Genomic DNA, 18598 nt, shown 5'->3' with positions numbered 1-18598 from the left:
TTTGCTATTTGCAGATTTTTGGCATTTTTATTTTTCCCGGTTTCCATGGAAATGATTCGGACTTAGTCCTAAAAGGAGGGGTGGGTTTCGTTTCCGGAGCACAACTCAAAAACTTCTTAATATTTTTCAGCAAAACTTGGCAGATATGTGAGGCAGATCCCAAAGTGGTGCCTTTTGCTATTTGCAGATATTTGTCATTTATTTTTTCCATGATTTCCATGGAACGATTTGCACTAGTCTAAAATCAAGCTGGACTTTAAGTAACTGTCAGATGATTTGTTCTTTCAAAGATGTGGGGGCCGGGGGGATATGTCATCTTCTGATGACTCTTGTTTGGTTTTGTTCAAATCAATATTTGTGTTTTTCTGAGTCTCTTCTGTATTTTGTTACAGGAACAGGAAGTGGTTGAATCAAGCAGTCAGTCTAGTGATGGTAAGTTTATGAATGCCTCATTTGTCAGACACTGCTGGAGCATTTGCTTAAATAATCGGTCATTGGTCGATGGGCACAAAAGACATCAATATTCATTATAAATGGAAGATCAAATTGAACTTTAGGAAGTATGTGTTTCTTATTGTTATGCTTGTTAATCAAGATGTAAGCAACTGATGCAGTTTCTTGACTCATTGCATGTTACCATAATCTGATTCACTGCAGGTGGTGGGATGGCCTTGTGGTTAAAGCGTTCGCTCGTCACCCCGAAGACCCGGGTTCGATTCCCCACATGGGTACTATGTGTGAAGCCCATTTCTGGTGTCCCCCGCCGTGATATTGCTGGAACATTGCCAAAAGTGGCGTAAAACTCACTCACTCACTCACTGATTAACTGCAGTATGTTGACAGGACAATATGACAAATAAATTGTTGCACTCCAAGTGACCAGGGGCGGTGGGGTAGCCCAGTGGTTAAAGCGTCCGCTCGTCTCGCTGAAGGCCCGGGTTCGATTCCCCACATGGGTACAACTTGTGAAGCCCATTTCTGGTGTCCCCCGCCGTGATATTGCTGGAACATTGCCAAAAGTGGCGTAAAACTCACTCACTCACTCACTCACTGATTAACTGCAGTATGTTGACAGGACAATATGACAAATAAATTGTTGCACTCCAAGTGACCAGGGGCGGTGGGGTAGCCCAGTGGTTAAAGCGTCCGCTCGTCACGCCAAAGGCCCGGGTTCGATTCCCCACATGGGTACAACTTGTGAAGCCCATTTCTGGTGTCCCCCGCCGTGATATTGCTGGAATATTGCTAAAAACGGCGTAAAACCATACCCAGCCAGCCAGCCAAGTGACCATGCTTCCATATTAGTTTCAGAGACATCTACCAGGAAGTCAAGAAAAAGGAAATCAGACCTGATGTCTCCAGAAGCTGTCAACACACCAAAAGTATGAATTGTTTATTTAGATGATAATTAGTTACTCGGAACAACATCACCATTTGTTATTCTTTATTTTATTGCATCAGTTTGGAGAAACTACTTCATAAAACAACTTGTCATGTATTTATGTTTAAACACTAATGTAGGTTTGATGACTGACTTCCATTGAGATAAAGGTGATTGAGGGTTTAACCTTGACCTACAAACCTAGGTGTCCAGGGACCTCAGTTATAACTTACAGAGATCCTTTTTGGAAATATGAGTGTCAAGTAAAGTAATGAAATAGTGCAGTGTATTGATCTGTAAAATTTGATAATTACTTTAATAACAAAATCTTTCTGTTTCTTGTCAAGAATTGATATGAAAATTTTTATCGTGCAGTCATTCTATGCGTTTGTGGGGATGGTGGGTTTGCCCAGTGGTTAAAGGGGTCCGTCACGCTGAAGAACCTGGTTCGATTCCCCACATGGTTACAATATACGAAGCACTCACTCACTCACTCACTCACTCACTATGCTTTTGTGCATACAAGATGCACATGTATACATGTGTCATGTAGAAAACCGGGTGATGAATTCTGTTGTATCTTTCCCAGACTCCTGGGAAACGATCCAAGAAAAGTGCGAAGACAAAGCAGACGGAGCAGACAACTGCAGCACCAAGTGAAGACAAGGAAAACGAAGCCACAAGTGATAACACTCAAGGAGAAGCCTCTGGCAACACAGGACAGAAGACAACAGACACAAGTGATCGGACCACGATGGCAACCACAGACGATACCACAGAGAAGGCAGAACCCGGAAGTGCAACCACTGAGGAACTTGGAGAAGAGGAGGCGGTAAGAAAAGATGTCATATATATAGATATATATATATATATATATGCATAAAGCCATATATGAGGATGGGCAGAAAATTAGGAAATCATGTACAGGTAGGAGAATTTTCCATGGATCCGCTGAAATCTGAGAATTATCTTACATCATAGTCACTTTAGGCCACTTATTTTTCCTTATCCTGACTCATGCTCTTTTGCTTGTCCCTTCCTCTTGCTAAACATAGTGGAACACTTGTATCTCCTTAATTGAAGCCCCTTCAATGTAAAATCACTAATTGGTACTCACCCACGAAGTTACCTCCCCGCCGTAAGCTGAACAGGTGTCGCCACCCTCTGGCCTCATGCTTCACTCTCCTTCTTCTTCTTCCAGTGAGCAGGATGTGAGAGCCTGTGTCTCCTTACACACTATATCCTTTGGTTTTTCTTAGTTAGTTACCTTTATAGTTTACTATAAAGGTATAGCTAGTATCCTTCAGTTATTTGCATAATAATTAATCGTATTTCTACTGTTTATTCACGGAGTTCGCGGATTGTTCAGCTAGTTTTACATTGATGAAAAACTGTACTATTTGTAGATTACGCTTTTCCGCCATGGATCCGCATGTGGTATGCCCTAGTTGTACTACGCCTTGTGCGCTTGACTCACGCTGCAGTTACTGCATAAATTTAACCAATTCTGCCTTTGATAAATACCATCTTTATGCCTTGAGACGGTTGCAGATAGGTCACGCAAACTAGGTGTAGACATGGCCGATACGCCGGATTGCCCATCCAGTCAACTGCTGTCGAAAGTGATCCCTCCCGCCTGGTGTTCTGCTTGAGACCCCATCGAAGAGGGACGGGATGCAGTCCGGCCACCTCTAAGAAGCTTACCGCCTCTCCAGACATCCAGTCATCGCAGACAAAGTCCAAGAGGGCCTCAACGCTCTTCAACGCAGACTTCGCACTTCCCCAGGGCAGCGCTCCTTCCTCCAAAGGGAAATCTACGGTCATCGAACTTTCTCAGACGAGATCGCTCCAGCAGCAGAATTGGGCCTCTACGATGACCAGCCGATCATCATACCCGACATACGCCACAAGAAGCTTACCAGTGACAGCGACAGTGACGCCAGCAGAGATCAACAAGCAGCCTGATGCCTCTACACTGATGTCAGACGAGATCGCTGAGGGCCCCACCGCTAACACAGCAGAAAGGGCACCATCTACTACGCCGCAGATCATCCCAAACGATCTTATGAAACAGATCATGATTATGATGGAAGGCCACTATAGACTGGAGAAGCAGCCATCCCAGGGTCCGAAGCTCGCTGGAAGGCTCCAACGTGACAGCACCCCAGGGCACCATCTGTCAACGAGCAGCCACGACAATGCAGCCTTCGCTGGCGAAGTCACAGACCACCTCGACGGCGACCCAGATGTACAGCTCTTCGCTAAGGCCTTCGCTGGCGGCGGAAGAATCATCACCTTCTTCGGGCGCCATACTCAGATATGGAATCTGATCACCAGACCACACGCAAGCCTTCGCTGGGTCATATCATCGCTCCCCAGGACCGACGATAATGGCTTCGCTGGCGCTCACAAGGACGACACCTGAACCCAGATCGCCTTCATCTAAAAGATCAGCAAGGGACTACACAAGAGCTTCGCTGGCTTATCAGTCCCCCATAGATCGCCAAGAAGGTCAACCTATCGATATAGATCACCAAGACGATCACCTCACCGATCACCACGCCGACACCTCACAGGTCTGCACATAAGCCTACAACTAGATCTCCACAAGCCCAAACGATATAGAGATAGAGCCACACAGCCCTACATCAGAAGAGCAACAACCTCTTATCTATGATGATGGAATGGAAGATGATGGAGGAATTATTTTCAGATGCAGAGATAAGATATTGATGGTCAATAATCTAGATCTCTCATCACCTTCCAAGAGTGGCAATAAGGCTTAGACTTATCTGATGAAAGAAGATGACGAGATGCTATTACACTACCCCCAATCGAATTCGACATGGGCGTACCTCAGAACCTAGATACAGCATTTAACAAAGCCACAAAGGTTCAGACGCCACATCTGCCAAATTTCAGCCAAGAAGTTCTCCACGATAATATGGAACCCTTCTTCAAAGCGCAAGACATCGATGAGAACTATAAGCTGATCTCCGGCGCCCAAGAACAAGTACTACAAGATTGATGATCGGAAATTGGTTCAGATAGAAACCATGACGAGGCGCATGTTCTTCGGTCTAAAATAGATCTAGAACAATAAATGAGACACTTATCTCCAGATTTCGAACACCTACCTCTGAAGATGACAGAATGATTTACTCGGCCCTACTGATGCAAAAGAAGGACCAGCAGTTTTAACAGATCATCTGACGCCTGTCTCAGCAGCACTGACCTTAGCTCGTCAGTCAAGGCCTCCTAGCTTCCTGCAACTGGGGTGAGAACTTTACAGCTCCACTATATACAGCCCCGTGGTCTTCCCCATCCATATTTGACGGAGGAATAGACACAGTCTCCAAAGAAGTCACCAAGGATTCTAGAGAAGTCCTGATGATTAAATCGATGGACACGCTTAGCCAGTGTCATTCGACAGACTTCACAAAGATACTCAGGAGATCTAAATTCACGGGCCTACAAAGAGCTAGAGACAGGAAGATTGCCAGTTCCAGGGGAAGAGATTCTTTTCGTCGCCCATATGGCAACTATAGAGGAGGGTCAGGACGAGGCAGGACACCCAGAGGTTCCCGCAACTATAAACGCTGAAAGACAGGTTCGGAACGACTGGAGTCTTCCACCCCAGCCGCTCCAGTACAACCGCCACAAGTGGGTGGACGCCTTCAACTACACTGGGAAAACTGGGGAATACTTCAAGACACCTATGTCTCCAACATTCTTCAACGCTGATTTCAGATCCCACTACAGGCCAAGCCTCCACTAACAGTCAACCCTCACAAGTTCGAGGTAGAGGCACAACAACTACTAAAGTTAAGAGAGGCGGTTACATTACTCCTAACCAAGCAGGCCATAGAAGTAATAGAGCAAGGAAACATCGAACCAGGTTTCTACTCCCCAGTTTTCCTAGTACCCAAGAAGAACTCCAAGGAGAAATACAGACTCATTTACAACATGAGCTTCTTCAACAAGACTTACTTAAACAAACCACCCAGGTTCACTATGATACATCTACCGCAGCTACGCAGATGATTCGCCCCATGGACTACATGGGCAGTATAGATCTACAAGATGCTTATCTGCACATCCCAATACATCCCTAATCCAGGAAATACCTTCGGTTTTACGCTTAGACGGGTTACATTACCAGTGGAAAGTACTCCCATTCGAATAGCATCAGCCCCATGGTTATTCACGAGGATAACGAAAACCGATTGTTATCTATCTACATCGCCAAGGGCTACGCAGTGCTCTTCCTCGACGACGGGATACAAGTAGATCAAGATCCACAGCATCTCAAACTACAGTTAAACTACATCATAAAGCTACTAACACAGCTGGGATGGTTAGTAAACTTACACAAGTCGGACCTAGTACCATCGCAAGATCTGCAATTCCTAGGAACTGATTTATCACCAATCTCAACCGTGATAGTCGTATTTAGAAGACCGCTGGCTCAAGATCCAACAGATCATTCCACCAGCTCTACTGTCACCGCTACCACTTCGACAATGGCAGAGCTTACTAGGTCTTCTAACATCAGCCCAAGACTTGACAGTCATAGGCAGATTACAGTTACGCCCGCTACAGGTCTTCGCCAATACACATCTCGACGACCTACAACCATTCAGTCTACCGATACATCTCAGACCTCATCTATTATGGTGGACAAAGAAATCGAATGTCTGCGAAGGGATTTGTTTAGCAGAGCAGGAATTCAAGACCCATCTATATGTAGACGCTGCCGCTTCCAAGGTTGGGGAGCTCATCTCTCCAACCGACGGCATCAGGGTTATGGACTCAGCTAGAAAGCAAACTCCACATAAACGCATTAGAGATGAAAGCTGTAATCAACGCCATAAGACATTGGAGCAACATTCTACAGAATGCGCACCTGATGATACATACCGACAACTCGACAGTGGCGCTTTATGTGAACAGACAAGGCTCAACGAGATCGCCGAACCTTTTGAATTTAACCTTTCAACTGTTCAATTAATCCAAGATCTAAATCTACATGTCAAAGCATGCCACATTCCCGAGCCAGGAATATACTAGCAGACGACTCTCTCGCCACATCTACCGTCACGACAGAATGGATGCTCAATACAGAGATATTTGCACAGATAATCAAGCAAATAGGAGCCGCTAGCTAGTAGATCTATTCGCCACAAGGTTCAACAATCAACTACCGACATTCGTGGTCACCAGTGCCAGACCCACAAGCATGGGCAACAGACGCCTAAGCATTTCATGGAAGGCCTCAATGCGCACGCTGCTTCCCTTCAGCAATAATACCTCTAGTATTACAGAAAATCAACCAAACGCAGAGCCTACAACTCACTTTGGTCGCTCTATTGGTCGGCCAGAACGTGGTTTCCGCCTTTAATACAAGATATCGGGTCAACCGCACTAGAACTACCTGCCGCGCCAAAACCTGTTAATACATCCTCACACCAAACAGGTGCACAGAAACCCAGAAGTATTCAAACTTCACGCATGGACTGTATTAAAATGTGTTTAAACAAGAGAGGATATTCTACCAGGGCGCAAAAGCGTCACGCTTTGCCTTTACGATACTCAACGCCAGAACTTGTAATGATGACAAGTGGCAAAGTTTCAAAATTATGCAACAAACAAGGGTTTTATAGCCAGAGATGCTACGATCCTCAAGTGGCAGACTATTTGTGTTACTTACGCAAAACAAACATTTAAAAGGCTCTCGACATTGTCAACATATCTTGCCGCTTTTTAGTTCTGTGGATTTCTATGAGAACGGGTGTTAAATTAACAAGAACACCAGAGTTACTGGCCTTACTACGCGCTTCCGATTGAGGACCAAAAGCGAAATTCCACTTCCAGCTTGGGATCTGAATGTAGTTTTACGACACCTCACAAGTGAGGATTACTTAACCATTGAATCGATAACGCTTGAATTTCTCTCACAGAAAACAGTCTTCCTGTTATCGCTAGCCACGCAGCCAGAATATCTGAAATTCATGCTCTAGATTATGAGAGGATACAGTTTGATGAAAATCAAAAGACAGCGACCTGGGATTAAGATGGGATTTCATCGCTAAAAATCAACTACCAGGTCAACCAGACAGGTTATTTCACATCCCCGCGCTTATCCTCAATTCTTGATCTCAAGATACATTGGACTTATCTCTATGCCCAGTACGAGCTCTCATAATCTATTTACGCCGTTTCCAAAACAAGGCTAAGATCGCCAGAAGATTGTTCATCCCAAGTATCGCCACAAATCAGACAGAAGTCTCGCACTCACCATATCAATATGGATAAGAACTGTCATTTTACGCCTATAAGGCAGCAGGACTGACCCTCCAACAGCATCAAATCCCCATGAAATCAGGGCATTGGCATCCACCCTCTTCATGGTAACTGTTCATTGAATACAATTATGGAAGGATGCTTTGGAAATCTAACATGGTGTTTGCTAATCACTATCTCAGAGATATCACCACCGAGGACGCCTCTGGCATTCATCATTTCGGGTCCTTTGGTCCTCGCCAGCAATTGACAGTCCCTCGAGAGGCTTAATATTCACCCCCACGAGATTATTAGATATATGATACATATATTCACTAGCTTATAACTCCATGGAGTTCTAGGGCTATGTACATATTTAGCTTAGGTTATTCAACCTTAAGCTCATACTGAGTTATATTCAGTGTACAGCTACGCTAGAGTAGCAGTTTATATATATATATTGATATATCAGTATATTAGTAAGGTAATACCCCACTTATAGTGTATATATCTATGGCTTATTATAAGGAAATATCCTAAGTCTCAATGCCTTATGAAGTTCCCCAAGAGGGGTTATTACAATATCACTTACTTAAATCACTAATTAATCCAAAGTATTCTGTTTACCCACCACCTCCCGTGGATTCTACAAGAAGAGCATGAGTCAGGATAAGGAAAAATATGTAATTTTCTGAGTAAAATTGATATTTTATACTTATCCTGACTCATGAGGTTAGCCCTCCCATCCTCCCCACATAACACTTTGGATTTCCTGTAAATTCAAGTGTTGGGCTCAAAAAAATCAGGAGAGAGTGAAGCATGAGGCCAGAGGGTGGCGACACCTGTTCCCGCCACGGCAGGGGAGGTAACTCGTGGGTGAGTACCAATTAGTGATTTTACATTGAAGGGAGCTTCAATTAAGGAGATACAAGTGTTCCACTATGTTCGCAAGAGGAAGGGGACAAGCAAAAGAGCATGAGTCAGGATAAGTATAAAATATCAATTTTACTCAGAAAATTACACAATGCTCATGCTGTTGATCTCTGGATTGTCTGGTCCAGAGTTGATTATTTACAGATCGCCATCACAGGGCTGGAATATTGCTCTCCGATATCAGTGGGCCGATTGGTCAAGTTTTGGGGAAATTGAATGCGTCCCTTTTCAACACAACCACAAAGTGATTGCTAAAAATACATATGTATTGACCAAGCTTTGACTTCGAGACAACACTGGGGGTGGGGTAGCCTAGTGATTAAAGTGTTGCATTGTCACCCGTATACCTGGGTTCTATTCCCCACAAGGGTACAATTTGTGAAACCCATTTCTGATGTCCCTTGCCGTGATGTTGCTGGAATATTGCTAAAGTGTGTATGTAAAACCATGTATACTCACTGACTCACTCGAGACAGCCCTAGTTTCACAAAGTGGTTTTTCATTATAAGTGAAAAACTGTTTTTATTTCTGTTTAATTCCTTATGAAGATGAAGAGCATGTTTTAATGACCTATTGTCCTTGCAGGTTTTATTTGAGAATGGTGTAAACGGTATCCTGGCTGACGAAATGGGACTAGGCAAGACAGTGCAGTGCATTGCTCTCTTAGCTCACCTGGTCGCCATGGGGGTGTCAGGCCCCTTCCTCGTCGTGGGCCCTCTATCAACTGTACCCAATTGGTATAACGAATTCAAGAGATTCACACCAAAGGTAAGAGGCATAAGACAGTTCAGAAACATTCTGGCCTGGCCAACACATAGCATTGTTCTTTCAGGTACAAGACCAGTGTGAAAGCGGAACAAGAACATAGGTCTGCAGCAGCTCATGATGATTGTGAGAGGCAACCAAATTGATCCAAAGTCTGGCTGGGTGTCTTGGTTGATGGTGTGTCTTTATACCCAACCATATCTCTCTTGCTCATACGGCGGTGGGGTAGCCTAGTGGTTAAAGCGTTGGCTCGTCAACGCCGAAGACCCGGGTTCGATTCCCCACATGGGCACAATGTGTTAAGCCCATTTCTGGTGTCCCCCGCCGTGATATTGCTGGAATATTGCTAAAAGCGGCGTAAAACTAAACTCAGTCAGTCTCTTGCTCATACAGACTTGTCTTGACTTGCAGGCTGCCATCACACACCTGGAATATTGCTGTCTGTGGCATTAAATAACATTAAACAAGCATGGTAGACATAGTATTTGTCTTAATGGCAATTAGGGTGTAGAAATGAACCTTGTATTGAATTCTCGTCGAGAATCACAAATTTTCTGAGATAGACAGTAAGGACCATTTTGTGGCCTGCAAACTGATTGGCAGGTAATTATTGTAACAAAATGAGAAAACTTATTCAAGAGTTACAGAACCACTAAACTTTGTTTTTTGTTACTCTTTTAACCATTACATATGAAAGATTTGTGGTTAGTCTTATGCGGAACACCAAATTTATTCTCTAAAAACTTGTGGTTAATTAATACCGAGCGATTAAAAGTAGCCAAAAAGTCGCCTGCTTCCCTCTCGCCCACCAACGACCACAGACAGGTTACGTAACTCTGTCGCCAGAGCACTGCAGTGACGTCATATGAGGAACGATTTTCAGTTAATTGTATAGAAAGTGTGTAGCACGCTCATCATTTTGATGATTTCTGACATGAACGACGACATGCCGAATTGTTGCTTTGTCGCCAATTGCTCTAGGGGTCGGGTGATGGTGTCACCATGCACAGATTTCCACAGGACCCCGCAGTTCGTGCTAAATGGGTTATGTTTGTGAGTGCGGTTTAGCGCTGTGGAAGCCTGAAACGATATCTTTCTTGTGTTCAGATCGCTTCACGGAAGTTAAAGAATCAAAACTACTTACTAGTTATAGTAAAATATGTATATGATTGATGACCATAAAGATTTTCCATAACACAACTTGTAACATAACGATTTCTTCCTCGGAAGTGAGGTTGTGGTCGAAGTAACAATAATATTGTAAGTAGTATTATATTGACACCCACCTCATGCCATTAGAGAAATTGTTATGTTATATCGCTATGTCATGCAAAATCCTATTGGCCATCAATAAAATACATATTTTACTACCAGTAAAAGTAGTTTTGATTTTGTAACTTCGGTGAAAACAAACCTAAATAGCATTTATCCACAGACTTGCGGATGTTCCCGACAGAGGGCTAGCCATTTTGAAAATCGTAAAGTCTGTTAGAATTAATGAGATTATGGTTTGTTTTCATCAAGTTAGAAAATCAAAACTGCTTTCTACTCGTAGTTAAATATGTATTGGAATCATAACCAAAAGGATTTTGCATGACACAACTTATAACATAACGATTTCTTCCACGGAAGCGAGGTGGGGGTCGAAGTCACAATACTGCGCGATAAATTTCTTGCTACATTCACATGGTTAACGTCCACTCACCAGTATGTAGATACTAGTCAATGTGCATCTTTATTTTTGGTCTTATAATCCTAATCAGTTTATTATCATACTTGTATGCATTTTGAAACTAAGTAAAAAGCAGACGATCTGCTGATACTTATTGTGCATTTATAACAGGACTGTAATATCTAGACATTTTATAGTTTGCCAATGTGAATCATAATTCGCACACACACCCTAGTGCATGTTGTCTGTCTCGTTACACTTCACGGCGAAAACAATGATTCTGTTGAATGCTACGACAAATTAATAAACAACAAAATGCAAATATTAAAATTAAAACAGATTAAAGTTATAGGAACAATATCAGGCCATTACCTTGTTTGAGGAATGTATCCATCAATATCCACAAAACTGTTCCAAATGATGTGTCTTTTAACAGTTTATTATACGAAAAAGTGATAAATCTTTTCAGGTATTGGTGTATAGTCTCATTGGTCACCCAAGATAGCACACCTGGCAACTAATTGCATAATGTCCGCCTTTCATTAAAAACAGTAATTTAGTTAGCCAATAATGGGCAATCAATCAATGTATTGCCGGTTAATCCTTTGAAAGAAGGACGCTTTTACGAGACACCGACACGGCAGAGTGTATTCAGTATAGATTAGTAAATCTACATACATAAACACTACCTTTTGACAATTCCGCTGTGTAAGATAAAAGTAATTAATCAATCAGCGTGTTATCGGTTAATCCTTTGATCGATGTTTATAATGTTGAATATTTATTCCAGACACAAGAAATGCCAAATGGGAACCTTTGTCGGGTAATCTAAGTGTGTTACCACTAATTATACCTGTTATAAATTCATTAACTGACCATCAAGTGAATGATGACAAATAACATGTGTAGGTTTATACCACCTAACACGGGTTACAACAAGGGAGTATTAATTGCTGTATTGCATGTGAAAACTTATGGGCCGACACTGTTTTGAGAATACAAACAGATTTTTTACATGACATGATTAAATATCGAGGTAAAAAACACAGAAATGGGATCAATTTGGATCAGTCATTATACAAATAGGGCCTAACGACACCAATCAATTGTGACAGAAGCGCCTATGAAAACAAGTTGTAACTCGGAAACTAGGCAAAGCAGGAGACAAAATTAAATGCCAGTAGATTGTGAGAACATATAGCTTTCATTTTCCACAACAATTGTCACGATTTCAGGTTTATACAAGCCTGTAAACAAGATAATTTACCCCTCAAATGTAGATGAATTCTGCATCGGCCCTCAAAGCTATTCCTCATATGACGTCACAGAGTCGCGCCGCTCTGATTGGTTGAAATTTCGTTCGCGGGTGAGAATTGTGCACTGTTGTCAAAAAGGTCGATTTAAGTCAATTAAAGGTCGAAATGAGTAGTTTTAATGACGGGGTTTCATTTATAACGATGCCAGTTAGTGATTTATGTATTTTTACCCCCTAGGGTTTATGTGACCTTTAAGCATTGTTTTTGTTTGTTAGTGAACCATGTCTCAAAGCGATTTGTAGGTGGCGATGAGATGTTGGCTGTTGTAGTGATACAGTAACTTTGTAAAAAGGGGCCCCAGTAAGTCAGGCTTTTGACAGCCTTAAAATCTGGAGGAGGCACTTCTGGCTCGCAGTTGACTTTTGGGCACAGACTGCACTCATTATGGCATTTTAAGCTTGTCAGATTTTCTGGATTGTCAAAATATCACATTTTTCCTTATCCTGACTCTTTTGCTTGTCCCCTTCCTCTTGCGAACATAGTGGAACACTTGTATCTCCTTAATTGAAGCTCCCTTCAATGTAAAATCACTAATTGGTACTCACCCAAGAGTTGCCTCCCCTGCCGCAAGCGCGGGAACAGGTGTCGCCACCCTCTGACCTCATGCTTCACTCTCTCCTTCTTCGCCCAGTGAGCAGGATGTGAGAGCGCCTATGTCTCCTTACACACTATATCCTTTGGTTTTCTTAGTTAGTTACCTCTTATAGTTTACTATAAAGGTATAGCTAGTATCCTTCATTAATTTGCATTGATAATTAATCGTATTTCTACTGTTTATTCACATGAGTTCGTGATTGTTCAGCTAGTATTACGTTGATGAAAAACTGTACTATTTGTAGATTACGTTTTCCGCTCATGGATCCGCATGTAGTATGCCCTAGTTGTACTACGCCTTGTGCGTTTGATTCACGTTGCAGTTACTGCATTAATTTAACCAATTCTGCCTTTAATAAATACCATCTTTGCGTCTTGAGACGTGTTGCAGATAGGTCACGCAAACTAGGTGTAGACATGGCCGATACATCGGATTTCCCATCCAGTCAGCTGCTGTCGAGCGATCCCCTCCCGTCTGGTGTTCTGCTTGAGACCCCATCGGAAGAGGGACGTGGGATGCAGTCTGTCACCTCTAAGAAGCGACCGGCCTCCCCAGACATCCCGTCATCGCAGATAAAGTCCAAGAGGGCCTCAACGTCTTCTCAACGCGCAGACTTCGTACCCCAGGGCAGCGCCATCCTCCAAAGGGAAATCTACGAAGTCATCGAGAACTTTCTCAGCAGAGATCGCTCCAGCAGCAGAATTGGGCCTCTACGATGATCAACCAATCATCATACCCGACATACGCCACAAGAAGCTTTACCAGTGACAGCGACAGTGACTTCAGCAGAGATCACCATGCAGCCTGATGCCTCTACACTGATGTCAGACGAGATCGCTGGAGGGCCCCACCGCTATCAACGCAGAGAGGGCACCATCTACTACGCCCGAGATCATCCCAGACGATCTAATGAAGCAGATCATGATCATGATGGAAGGCCACTACAGACTGGAGAAGCAGCCATCCCAGGGTCCGAGCCTTCCAGCGAAGGCTCCAACGTGAGACAGCACCCCAGAGGCACCCCCAGTCAACGTAGCAGCCACGACGATGCCGCCTTCGCGAAGGAAGTCACAGACCACCTCCACGAAGGCCCCAGATGTACAGCCTTCGCGAAGGCGGGAAAGATCATCACCCTCTTCGGCGTCATACTCAGATACAGAATCTGATCATCAGACCTCACGGAAGCCTTCGCGAAGGTCATATCACCGTTCCCCAGGACCGGACGCAGAGGAAGCTTCGCGAAGGCGTTCGCGAAGGACACCTGAACCCAGATCGTCATCATCATCTAAAAGGACATCGAGGGACTACACAAGAGCTTCGCGAAGCTACCAACAGTCCCCTCATAGGTCGCCAAGAAGATCAACCTATCGATGTAGATCACCACGCCGATCTCCACATACATCACCACGTCGATCACCTCACAGGTCTGCACATAAGCCTACAACTAGATCTCCACAAGCGTCAAACGATATAGAGATAGAGCCACACAGTCCTACATCAGAAGAGCAACAACCTCTCATTTATGATGATGGAATGGAAGATGATGGAGGAATTATTTTCTCAGATGCAGAGATAAGATATTGGATGGTCAATAATCTAGATCTCTCATCACCTTCCAAGAGTGGCAATTCGGCGCAGACTTATCTGATGAAAGAAGACGATGCAGATGCTATTACACTACCCCCAATCTAACCCGACATTGCGGTACCACAGAACCTAGATACAGCATTCAACAAAGCCACGAAGGTTCAAACACCACATCTGCCAAACTTTCACGCCAAGAAGTTCTCCACGATAATATGGACCCTTCTTCAAGGCATAGACATCGATGAGAACTACAAGCTGATCTCCGATGCCAAGAACAAGTACTACAAGATTGATGATCGAAAATTGGTTCAGATAGAAACCATGACGAGGCGTATGTTCTTTGGTCTAAATAGATCTAGAACAATAAATGAGACACTTATCACCAGATTTCGTAACACGACCTCTGAAGATGATAGAATGATTTACTCGGCACTAATGATGCAAAAAGAAGGACCAGCAGTTCTTAACAGATCATCTCACGCCTGTCTCAGCAGCACTGACCTTAGCTCGTCGTCAAGGCCTCCTCGCTTCCTGCAACTGGGGTGAGAACTTTACAGCTCCACTATATACAGCCCCGTGGTCTTCCCCATCCATCTTTGACGGAGGAATAGACAAAGTCTCCAAGGAAGTCACCAAGGATTCCAGAGAAGTCCTGATGATTAAATCGATGGACACGCTAGCCAGTGTCATTCGACAGACTTCACAAAGATACTCAGGGAGATCTAAATTCACGGGCCTACAAAGAGCAAGAGACAGGAAGATAGCCAGTTCCAGGGGAAGAGATTCTTTTACGCCCATATGGCAACTATAGAGGAGGGTCAGGAAGAGGCAGGACACCCAGAGGTTCCCGCAAACTATAAACGCTGAAAGACAGGTTCGAACGACTGGAGTCTTCCACCCCAGCCGCTCCAGTACAACCGTCACAAGTGGGTGGACGCCTCCAACTACACTGGGAAAACTGGGGAATACTTCAAGACACCTATGTCTCCAACATTCTTCAACGCTGATTTCAGATCCCACTACAGGCCAAGCCTCCACTAACAGTCAACCCTCCCAAGTTCGAGGTACAGGCACAGCAACCACTAAAGTTAAGAGAGGCTGTTACATTACTCCTAACCAAGCAGGCCATAGAAGTAATAGATCAAGGAAACATCGAACCAGGTTTCTACTCCCCAGTTTTCCTAGTACCCAAGAAAAACTCCAAGGAGAAATACAGACTCATTTACAACATGAGCTTCTTCTACAAGACTTATCTACGAGACCACCGGTTCCACATGATACATCTACCGATTACGGCATGATTCGTCCCATGGACTACATGGGCAGTATAGATCTACAAGATGCCTATCTGCACATCCCTATACATCCCGAATCCAGGAAATACCTACGGTTTACTCTAGACGGGTTACATTACCAGTGGAAAGTACTCCCATTCGGAATAACATCAGCCCCATGGTTATTCACGAGGATAACGAAACCGATTGTCACCTATCTACATCGTCAAGGGCTACGCAGTCGCTTCTTCCTCGACGACGGGATACAAGTAGATCAAGATCCACAGCATATCAAACTACAGTTAAACTACATCATAAAGCTACTAACACAGCTGGGATGGTTAGTAAACTTACACAAGTCGGACCTAGTACCATCGCAAGATCTGCAATTCCTAGGCATTCGATTTATCACCAATCTCAACTGTATAGTCGTACCAGAAGACCGTTGGCTCAAGATCCAACAGATCATTCCTCCAGCCCTACTCTCTCCGCTACCACTTCGACAATGGCAGAGTTTACTAGGTCTTCTAACATCAGCCCAAGACTTGACAGTCATAGGCAGATTACAGTTACGCCCCTTACAGGTCTTCATCAACACACATCTCGACGACCTACAACCATTCAGTCTACACCAAACATCTCAGACCTCATCTACTATGGTGGACCAAGAAATCGAATGTCTGCGAAGGGATCTGTTTAGCAGAGCAGGAATTCAAAACCCATCTATATGTAGACGCTGCCGCCCAAGGTTGGGGAGCTCATCTCACCAAACAGACAGCATCAGGGTTATGGAATCAGCTAGAAAGCAAGCTCCACATAAACTCATTAGAGATGAAAGCTGTAATCAACGCCATAAGACATTGGAGCAACATTCTACAGAATGCGCACCTGATGATACATACCGACAACTCGACAGTGGCGCTTCTATGTGAACAGGCAAGGCTCAACGAGATCGCCGAACCTTTTGATTTTAACCTTTCAACTGTTCAATTAATCCAAGATCTAAATCTACATGTCAAAGCATGCCACATTCCGAGCCAGGAATATACTAGCAGACGCACTCTCGCCACATCTACCGCTGCCGACAGAATGGATGCTCAATACAGAGATATTTGCACAGATAATCAAGCAAATAGGAGCCGCTAGTAGATCTATTCGCCACAAGATTCTACAATCAACTACCGACATTCGTGTCACCAGTTCCAGACCCACAAGCATGGGCAACGGACGCCTAAGCATATCATGGAAGGCCTCAATGCGTACGCTGCTTCCGCCCCAGCAATAATACCTCAAGTATTACAGAACATCAGCCAAACACAGAGCCTACAACTCATTTTGGTCGCTACCTACTGGCTGGCCAGAACATGGTTTCCGCATCTAATACAAGAAATCGGGTCAACCGGCACTAGAGCTACCCAAGCGCTCAAAGCTGTTAATACATCCACACACCAAACAGGTGCACAGAAACCCAGAAGTATTCAAACTTCACGCGTATGGACTGTATTAAAATGTGTTTAAACAAGAGAGGATATTCTACCAGGGCTGCAAAAGCGGTCACGCTTTTCTTATTACGATACTCAGCGCGTGAACTTGTACGGCTGACAAGTGGCCTAGTTTGAAAATTATGCAGCAAACAAGGGTTTTACAGCAAGAGATGCTACGCATCCTCAAGTGGCAGACTATTTGTGTTACTTACGGCAAAACAAACATTTAAAAGGCTTCGACATTGTCAACATATCTTGCAGCTTTAGTTCTGTGATTTCTATGAGAACGGGTGTTAAATTGACAAAAACACCAGAGTTACTGGCCTTACTACGTGCTTTCGATTGAGGACCAAAGCGGAAGTTCCACGCTAAGCTTGGGATCTGAATGTAGTGCTACAACACCTCACAAGTGAGGATTATGAACCATTGGAATCGACAACCTTTGAATTTCTCTCACAGAAAACAATTTTCCTGTTATCGCTAGCCACGCAGCCAGAATATCTGAAATTCACGCTCTAGATTATGAGAGGATACAGTTTGATGACAATCAAAACACAGCACACCTGGGATTAAGATGGGATTTCATCGCCAAAAATCAACTACCAGGACAACCAGACAGGTTATTTCACGTCCCTCGCGCTTATCCTCGATTCTCGATCTCAAGATACATTGGACTTATCTCTATGCCCAGTACGAGCTCTCAAAATCTATTTACGCCGGGTCCAAAACAAGGGCGAAGATCGCCTCAGAAGATTGTTCATCCCGTTATCGCCTACTAATCAGACAGAAGTCTCTCGTATTCACCATATCTATATGGATAAGAACTGTCATTCTAGCTTACAAGGCAGCAGGACTGGACCCTCCAACAGCATCAAATCCACATGAAATCAGGGCATTGGCCTCCACCCTCAGCCTTCCACGGTAACTGTTCATTGAATACAATTATGGAAGGATGCTTCTGGAAATCTAACATGGTGTTTGCTAATCACTATCTGAGAGATATCACCACCGAGGACGCGTCTCTGGCATTCACCATTTCGGGTCCTTTGGTCCTTGCTCAACAACTGACAGTCCCTCGAGGCGTTAATATTCACCCCCACGAAGATTATTATGTATATTATACATACATTATTTAGCTTATAACTCCACGGAGTTCTAGGGCTATGTATATATTTAGCTTAGGTTATTCAACCTTAAGCTCATACTGAGTTTTATGTTCAGTTGTACAGCTTCTCTATCAGAGTAGCTTATTATATCTATAATTTGGTATATCAGTCTATTAGTAATGTAATACCCCAGTTATGGTATA

The 18598-nt window shown here is 43.8% G+C and overlaps 1 protein-coding gene across 1 annotated transcript in view; it reads left to right on the top strand.

The window, feature by feature from the left end:
* Nucleotides 1–18598, top strand: part of LOC124272409 (lymphocyte-specific helicase-like) — a 53481-nt gene that overhangs the window by 10462 nt on the left and 24421 nt on the right. Inside the window, exons 6-10 of the mRNA XM_046707577.1 lie at nucleotides 393–432; nucleotides 1306–1382; nucleotides 1971–2213; nucleotides 3151–3200; nucleotides 9151–9364. Coding sequence (XP_046563533.1) covers nucleotides 393–432; nucleotides 1306–1382; nucleotides 1971–2213; nucleotides 3151–3200; nucleotides 9151–9364 — 624 coding nt within the window. The remainder of the gene's footprint in view (nucleotides 1–392; nucleotides 433–1305; nucleotides 1383–1970; nucleotides 2214–3150; nucleotides 3201–9150; nucleotides 9365–18598) is intronic.

The sequence above is a fragment of the Haliotis rubra genome, unplaced genomic scaffold (genome assembly GCF_003918875.1).
Source record: "Haliotis rubra isolate DU_JTF1 unplaced genomic scaffold, ASM391887v1 Scf17, whole genome shotgun sequence".
Taxonomy (NCBI): Eukaryota; Metazoa; Mollusca; class Gastropoda; order Lepetellida; family Haliotidae; genus Haliotis; species Haliotis rubra.
This window is presented reverse-complemented; position numbering and strand designations above follow the sequence as displayed.